Source organism: Ipomoea nil, unplaced genomic scaffold (assembly GCF_001879475.1).
Source record: "Ipomoea nil cultivar Tokyo-kokei standard unplaced genomic scaffold, Asagao_1.1 scaffold0873, whole genome shotgun sequence".
NCBI classification, from domain to species: domain Eukaryota; kingdom Viridiplantae; phylum Streptophyta; class Magnoliopsida; order Solanales; family Convolvulaceae; genus Ipomoea; species Ipomoea nil.
The window spans coordinates 1139092-1148470 of NW_017617301.1; the positions used below are offsets into that span (position 1 = coordinate 1139092).

Below are 9379 nucleotides of genomic sequence, written 5' to 3' on the forward strand. Positions count from 1 at the left end.
TACCCCTGACTACTACGGGCCAGCGGGAGGAGCCGCGGCCCGCGCCGTGGGACTCGCTCCACGCGAGGACCTGGCCATTGGCCGAGCACGGAGCTCAGCCAATGGGCCGAGTATGGGCTCGGCCGAGCCCGAGCCCATGTGGCCGAGCCCAAGGGGCTCGGCCGACTTCTGGGGGTCGGCTCAAGCCGACCCCCCCACTGGGCCGACCCCGGGGTGGTTGGTCGACCCCGGGGTGGTTCGTCCTGCTCCGGGTCTGACCCGGCTTGTTCTGCGTTGTTCCGCTCCGGCTCCGTGATTATTCCATCAGTAGGAATAACATATCCCGGTTGGTAATTGTTATATCGTGACACACAATGCATTGTGCGTTCTGTCCGGCCCAAAATGGCATAATTTTGTTAAGTTGTGTGAAAAGTTAACTTGACGGAATTTATCTATATTCTATTATACAATTATGTAGATTTAAAATAAGTTTATGCTCTGGTACATAGTCATAATTTGCCCCCGGGTGGGGTTAGGGATACAGGGTGCTATAGTCACTACCAGTAGCCACATTTCCCTTTTCCACTTGCTTTTCGTAATGACTTTAACCTCCACATTTCCCTTTTTCCAATTGCTTTTCATAATGACTTTAACCTCAACTTGCGGTCGCTTCACAGCACGATGTGACATTTCTGGCCCAGCATCCACTCACATACTACTCAAGAGAGTTTCAGATAACGTTGAAAGCAAGAAAAGGGAATAACTAAACATCATTAAATTAAACGGCATAGCAACTTTTTTAATATTTTCTACATTATCATCATAAACATAACCATAATTACTCGTATACTACATACTACATACTACAAAAGTAGAATTTAAAGAAACTGCATGCATGCTATTATATATGTCTTGTGTGGGCCGGCATGCATTATTATATTGATTAAGTTGTAAGAAAATCAGGCTGATTGGTGACTGATCGGACCCATGACCATTTATGATCCCTTGTATCCACCTTATTCTTGGCTCTTGCAACTTCACTCACTGGAATATACGCATAGTTTCCATTCACAGGACCACACACAAAGCCGGTGTAGCCTGCCATTACGCCGTGAATTGCAGCGTGGGCGAGGAGAGTGCAGTATAGATTATCCGGTGCGTTTGCATGAACAGCCCGGATCATGTACGTTGGATCAATATACTTTATCGTGAACAGCTCATTCGGGTGACTCCTACCCCACCAACTCTTCAGCTCCGCCTTCAACCACGCCCCAACATCCAACAACACAGGATTACCTGTTAGACAATAATAAAGCTAACATAAACTAAAGTAACGAATAACCTGACCCCTAGTAGGGAAGCTTCAGGACATCTGAATATCCCTTGCCATAGTTGTTAGTGTTGCTACTGGGATGGTAAACATGTAGAGTGTTTTGTCTACCACTTCTCTCCCGAATACTTGATGGTGCGTGTATTCTGAATATGGGACGACTATTTTGCTTAGAAGACTAGGGACATAGTTAAAGCTTAACTGAATATTCTGAGTTGCCTAACAGATTAAGTCAACTCAATCTCCTACTTACACCACGACCCCCCAATAATACAATGTATTATAATATATTGTATTTAGAGAAAATACTTACATACCTGACTCGTCTCTTTCCTGTCTTTGAGATTCACTTCTTGGAATCATGTCCTGTCCGGCTCCCTCCGCCACCACAACGACGGCGTGGCCGCTCCGCTTCAGGCGGCATTCGAGGAATTGGAAGAGGCCTCCCTCTCCTTCTAAGTAAAACTGGTTCTCTGGGATGAGACAGCAATCCACGTCTCGGCTGCTTAAAGTTGCGTGCAGCGCGATGTGTCCGGTGCTGCGTCCCATGAGCTTAACCAACCCTATTCCATTCACTGCACTCACGGCTTCTACATGGGCTGCATTGATGGCTTGCTGCGCCATCTCCACCGCCGTTTGGAACCCGAATGATCTGTCGATAATGCCGACATCGTTGTCTACTGTTTTTGGGATCCCTACAACTGAAACATACAGTTTCCTGCGTTCAATTTCGTTGAATATATCCACTGCCCCACGCATTGTTCCATCTCCACCGATGATGTAAACCTGCAGCAGCAAGCTTTATATATGTTCATTTGTGATCAAGCCACTCTCCCAAGGGGAAGGTCATGAATTCGAGCCTTAGTGAAAACGAAAGAATAAACTGTTTGAGAGAGCCTCGAACCTATACAATCCAAACTCACAATCTTCTTTTGAATATATACTGGTGTAAACTCACAATGTGTACTGTGACAAAAGCTTCGTCCAAACTTATCCACTTTCATTTTCCCAATCAAATGATCTACTTTGATTTCTCATTAATATATTATTTGTTTTTAGTATCAATATATAATTTCTTCATCATATCTTACTACAACGAGCCAAATTGAAAATAAAGTCACAAAATACACTCAAAATATCATTTTATGTTTTTTTTTTTTCTATAAACATGGTCGATCCACTTTTTTTCCCAGAACTTGAACAGTAGACGCAATGAAATAAACTAATTTTTTTTTGAGTTAATACCATCCGAGATCCTCCGAGTATAGTGGTTTTGCCACGTTTAGTCTTAAACTTTCAAATTGACCATCTGTGATCCTTCGACTTTCAAATTTAACCATCCGTGGTCCAAGTTAACCACCCATGGTCCTTCAACTATTAAATTTTAACCAACCATGGTCCTTTTAAGAGGACCACGACTGGTTAAATTTCAAAACTTGAAGCACCATAAGTGGTTAACTTGGACCACGAATGGTTAAATTTGAAAGTTGAAGGACCACAAATGGTCAATTTGAAAGTTTAGGACTAAACGTGGCAAAACCACTATACTCGGAGGACCTCAGATGGTATTAACTCTTTTTTTTTTTTTATTTGGTATCTGATCAAGTAAAATCTTAACAGAAGTGCAGAGTGAGTTGAATATGATCTGATCATCATACATATAGGCACTGTTTAGTAAAAATTTGGCCTATAGGCCAATTTTGATTTATTTGACCTTTATTAATTATTTGATTTAGTTAAAATATCTAAGTGTTTTGTTAATTAATTTTTTTAACTCCAAAATGCTAAAATTTAAAAATTATTCCAAACAACTTTCTCCAAACAGCTTTCTCAATTAGCTTTTTGAGAAAAAAAATTATACCAAACATCTATCAGCTAATTTAGCAAATACTTTTCTGTAACAGCTAATATTATCAACTAGTTTTTTTTGAAAATCATATTATCAACTAGTTTTTTTTTTTTAAATCATATTATCAATTAATTATACCCTCTAATTAACACAATTAGCTAAGGCCTAACCACCATTTACCAGGGCCATAATATAATATATGAGCGAGCAGTAAGGATTATAGGTTGGATGAATAATAAAATGGAATGTACGTACCTGATTAAAGCCTCGATTTTGGATGGCATCAACAATCTTGTGAAGATCAAATCCGCCTCTAGATGTCTCAAGCATGGTGCCGCCATTTCTGTGCCAACCATCCACCATTTTCGGGTCGAGCCGGAGCGGTTCAAAGGAGTAGAACCCGCGGTACCCGGATTTAATCCCGAAAATCTCCCGAACGCCGTACATCTCCCACAGCCCCACCACCAGCTCCCGGATCACAGTGTTCATCCCGGGGCAGAGCCCGCCGCAGGTGACGATGGCGGCCCGAACTCGCCCCGGCTCAAAGAAGATTTGCTTCCGTGGCCCGGCTCGGAGGTAGGCCAACGGAGGCGTGGAGGAAGGGAAGGCTCCGGAGAGGTCGAAGGTGCTCTGCTGGAGGACGACGTCGCCGGCGGAAAGGTAGAAGCCCGGGACGGCGTGGTAGAAGGGGTTGCTGCTCAGTGGGTTGGTTTGGGTTTGGAGGGTTTGCTCCGGCAGGTAGTCGGCGAGGTGCGCAATGCTCTGTAGCTTCACCTTTGGTATGGAAATGAGGTGGTGGCCATCGCCGTCTTCTTCCCCGTGAAGATTGCCGCCACCGCCGCCGTTTACGTTGACTGACGAGTACGCCATGGATGGAAAGATAGGTGCGCGTGCGAGCTAATTAAGTGTATGGAACGAACAAGAAAATTCCATATTAATTAAACGGCGAATTGAAGGAAGAGATCGAGATGGACATTCAACGTGGCGGCCGATATCACGGTAACGTGGCGCTATGTCTTGCATCGTTGCATGAGTTTGCAGGACACGATTCAACGACACCTCGCCCACAAAAAGGGGAGAAATAGAGTATTTATTTTTAGGAAAATGTTTTTACCATCCTGATTTTTTTTTTTCTATATTTTTTTTTCTTCAAGTAAATTTTATTCATTAAGTGTATATAAATTGACTAATACTCTTTCGGGACTCAGGTTACTTCCATTAGTTGATTCAACGAATCAGGTCACTCACGCTCTTATTAAGGTTGTTGGTTTCTACATTAAATAATCCGTGTTATTGATAGGGTGATTCTCGAATCTTTGTTCGTAATTTTTTAATTTAATGCAGTTATTTTGATGTTTGATTTCAAAAAAAAAAAATACTAATTAAAAATAAAATGTAATAATTAATTAAATAATGTCATATATCATGAGAGTTAAATTATAAAAAAATAAAGATATCTAAATAAAAAAGTTATTGATTTAGCTATATATATATATATATATATATATATATATATATATATATATATATATATGACACTGATCTTTTTACATTTAACATTAATTTTTCGTGTCGTGTAGTAGTTTTGAAAATATGCATGTGACGTCAATTTTTTAAAAAGTTGATGCCATAACTACTAGTTAAAAGAAAAAAACTTTCAACGTTGATTTTTTTTTAAAAAAAAGAAAAAAATTAGTTAATACATCGAGACACCTTTTACAAACTAATATTTTCTATATTTGGATACTTTTTAAAATATTTAGGGGGCGTTTGGTTCAAGTTATATAACATAATCAAGAGAATGTGACATTTCAAAGATCACATTCCTATGTTTGGTTCATAGTATCTTAGGGAATATAACATTTCCAATGAATGTCACATTCCCTCCACATAGGATTTTGATATATATGAATAAGGGTCAAATAGGCCACCGAACTGCACACCAAACTGTAATTAGGCCATCCAACTAAAAAACAATGCAATTGGATCCCTGAACAACACAAAATTATGCAATTAGGTCCAAAATGACATGTTTACCTGAAATGTCGGTTACCAATTTTAAAAATAATTTTAAATAAAATAATTAACTAAAATTTTAATTTAAAAAAAAAAAAAAAAAACTAGAACTGCCGGAGACGATTCATCTCCGGCAGTTTCGTCTCCATGGCCAGAGACGAGGAGCTTCATCTCCAACCATGGAGACGAAGACGTTCGTCTCCAGATGGAGATGGAAGGCCAGGAGACCATCCATTCGTCTCTAGCCATGGAGACGAATCGTCTCCGACAATTCCATCTCCATGGCCGGAGACGAAGGCTTCGTCTCCATGGCCAGGGAGAAGAAACTTTGTCTCCTGGCCATGGAGACGAAGGTCTTCGTCTCCATTGCTGGAGACGGATCTCTTCGACTCCGGCCATGGAGACAAAACTGCCGGAGACGATGTTTAGTTTAGTTTTCTTTTTTTTTTTTATAATAAATTTTAATTAATTATTTTATTTAAAATTATTTTTAAAATTGGTAACCGCCACGTCAGCACAATTCCAAGTCAACAAGTCATTTTAGACCAAATTGCATGATTTTGTGTTGTTCAGGGACCCAATTGTATTTTTTTTTGAGTTCGATAGCCTAATTGCACTTTGGTGTGCTATATATATATATATATATATATATATATATATATATATATATATATATATATATATATATATATATATATATATATATATATATATATATATATAATTATTTTTGTAATTATATATTTTTTATTTTTATTATGTTATGTTAGCATATAAAATAATTTTGTTTCTCAAGTTCAAAATTTTAGTTAATATTTTAAAACCATGTAATTATATATGATACCGTTATCTTATTTATTTATTTTAATTTTTAAATTTACTAAAATATATGAAAATAGGGAAAATGGCACTTTTTCCCCCTTTGTTATATACTTATAGCACTTTTCCCCCCTAAATTATGTAAGTGGCAGTTTTTCCCCCTGATATATTAAATGGACATATTTACCCTTAAAATAAATATTTCATTTATTTTTCTTCTCCAACAAATTATAACCACGATTTGAAAAAATAAAATACATTAAGTGTTAAATTTAGAATATTTTAAAAATAAAAAAAAAATTTAAAAGAAAGTTTGAACCAACCGTTCAAATTGGATCCAAAATCGTGAACCGACGGTTCAAAATAAAACTCAAATCGCGATTATATATACTTATATGTGAGAGTCAATATAAATGCGGAAAAAAACATGCACTATTTGCAAATATTATAATTCTAATTTAAGCTATTGCTAGTAGTTGTTCCGATTTGAACCTCCGGTTCACGGTTTAGGATCCATTTTTTTTCAGTTCACGATTTTAATAAACGGAAACCCAAATATTGGGTTATGTTATGAATCATAACCGAAATTTTTTAATTTGATTGCTATAGTGTTTGGTTCAGTTCGAACCGAACCGTGGTCATCCCTACGTATAAGCAATAATTTGGTGAAGAAGAGAAATAAATAAAATATTTGTTTTAAGGGTAGAAATGTCCATTTAATATTATCAGGGGGAAAAACCGCCACTTCTATAATAATTGAGGGGGCAAATGTGAATGCATGAATAACTCAGGGGGAAAAAGTGCTATAAGCATATAACACAGGGGGAAAAAGTGCCATTTTCCCATGAAAATATGTTAAGGATATTATAGTGTGTATAAAAGATAATCATAAATCAAACATGATTATATTACATACCCCAATTTTAACCAAATATAGGAATCTAACATTCCCTATGGTAATCTAACATTTCCTAAGGTAATCTAACATTCCCTAAGATAATTTAACATTCCGTGAACCAAAAAATCCCTTGAATCTTTATCCAAAGAGTCAAATATGTAGTCATCAAATGGTTAATGGATCTGTGCATATTCATATTTTTTAATAAGTACACTTTAATAAAATTGTTATTCACTTTTGTCCCACCATGTCACAAAGCGGAACATATGCGATTGATGATGCAAACATTACCTTCTATTTCAAATGTATTCCATATATACCTGGTATAAAATGTGTAGTGTTGACTGTTGAGTGATCTATCTCCTCTTGTTTTTGTAACGAGCTGAGTAATATGTAAATGTAACAAATTCTTAATTTACAAAGGCATTAATAATTGAGTTATCTTTATTTATGCATTCAAATCAACACAAATACTATACATTACACAATATCTAAAGACATTAAAATAATTAGTTCTTTCAACTTGCCCCAAGTCTTCAGTCCATTCCAGTCCACAACCTCGACTTAAATCCTCAATCTTGTTGAGTCTAAGCTAAGGCCTCGACCCAAGCCTCCCATCCAAACAAGTATTCAGCCTTGGCCTAGGCTAATGTCTTCGACCTGACAAGACAACCCTCAACCTCAACATAGCTTGTAAAGCTCGCGGGATAGTTACTAGCATTCATCAACTAAACTTGTAGCCAATTGAGAGCATTTAGAATATAGTTGTTGATTTAATTTTATGTGGATTATCTCAACATGAATCTAAAATATAAATAAATTAACGAAAATAAAATAAATAACACATAAATTTTTACGTGGAAATCACAAAGGTGAAAACTACAATTTTTTTTAGCTGTGTTAAATCAAATTCACTATATTTTAAGGAAACATGATTGGTGGGATGACAACCTTGATTGATAGGAAAGTGTGATTGGTGCCTAGTGGGATGACATGATTGGTGACCCTTAAGTGTGGTGGTTTTAGTGCATCTTGACACTCTATGGAATGATTTGTGCTTCTTAATTACATGATAATCACAAATTGTTATAAATATTTTATTAGTGGCCATTAAACCATTAGACCTTTCAATAGCCTAGCCTTTAATCATGTATTGATGTTGAGTATGTGAAAGGTTGTATGAAACCTTATATAATGGAGTGAAGGCTAATGAAATGACACACATATTGTTGTGCCCTACATTTGGTGTTCTTCTTCTTCTTCTTTTTCTCTTCTTTACGTATACACGCATACATATATATGAACCTCCGGGCAAGTTACCGTGCAAACATCACGTGAGAACAGAGCTAGTTGATAGGTCAAATTATAACACGTTATCAGCACGAGTCTCTATCGTAATCTCCGGTGAACGGTACTATTGGTTCACTTTTCCTATGAATTTTTGTTTTTGAATCATATGCCATTGTTTATATATAAATATTATGTGTATATATGGCTATGAGTTTGGTTTGGGACCTTCAATTATTGTTTCTATGAAATGAGTGATAATTCTTCATGTTTGTTAACAACTTTTTAGTAATGAATTCATCATCAAGACATGGTTAAGAATTTGGGTAAATATTTGAATTTGTAAATACATATTATTTACCCAAATTCTCTCAATTCATGTATATGAGTTAGGTTCTACATATTTCATGATGCTTTGAAATGGTAAATACACGTGGTTATATGTTAAATTGTATGTATATACGTGCAAATGTAAATGTGTTCATTTGTATATATACATATGGGTTTAATATACATGTGTTTGATATTTACAAGTGAAACAATGATTCTTGCACTATTCTCCATTATTGGAATTTACTATATTCACTTAAAATGACTTCATGACTTACGAAAAGATAATATTTACTATATTGATCTTGTAGATTGATTATGTACTATTCTCCATTTTTGGCATTTATGCTTCTTTTGAAAAATACATATAAACTGACTACATGGAGAAGTATGAATCTATATGAGAACATGTGAAATATTTCCTTTTCACGTTCTATTGGAAATCTGCTTACAAGACATGTTTTTCACATGAATATCAACTACTGTTTCTGTAAGTATAAGTTGCATCAAATGATGATCTTGTAGATCATACCTTTCATTGAAAATGTGAATTTATTAAGATCACTTATGATTGAAGCAGTTAGTTAGCTTGAGCTCTTGATATTGAAATATATTCGGCATCTAAAGAATTGAGCCAACTTTTTTGTTGCTAAGTCACAGAGCACTAATGCCTAGAAGGCACAAGCTCTCATTTCCATGCGTCACCACGACCTTAAAAATGAGTATCTGATTGATAAAGAACCCCTTGAATTAATGGAAGTCCTTGAAGGACTATTCAGACCAGAAGTCATCAAATGTTCTTCCTCAGACACATTTTGACTAGTTTAATCTCATGTTTAATTTTGAGATTATAATGTAATTCAGCGATTAA

General features: G+C 36.2%; 1 protein-coding gene across 1 annotated transcript; it reads right to left on the bottom strand.

Moving 5' to 3' along the window:
• Positions 1–741: 741 nt before the first annotated feature.
• LOC109178865 (ATP-dependent 6-phosphofructokinase 2) lies at positions 742–4191 on the bottom strand. The gene is made up of 3 exons (XM_019328418.1): positions 3414–4191; positions 1627–2095; positions 742–1275 (listed from the first exon to the last, which is right to left on the bottom strand). Exons 1-3 carry the CDS (start codon positions 4026–4028, stop codon positions 923–925), a joined length of 1437 nt encoding a protein of 478 aa, XP_019183963.1. The 5' UTR covers positions 4029–4191; the 3' UTR covers positions 742–922.
• Positions 4192–9379: the final 5188 nt, after the last annotated feature.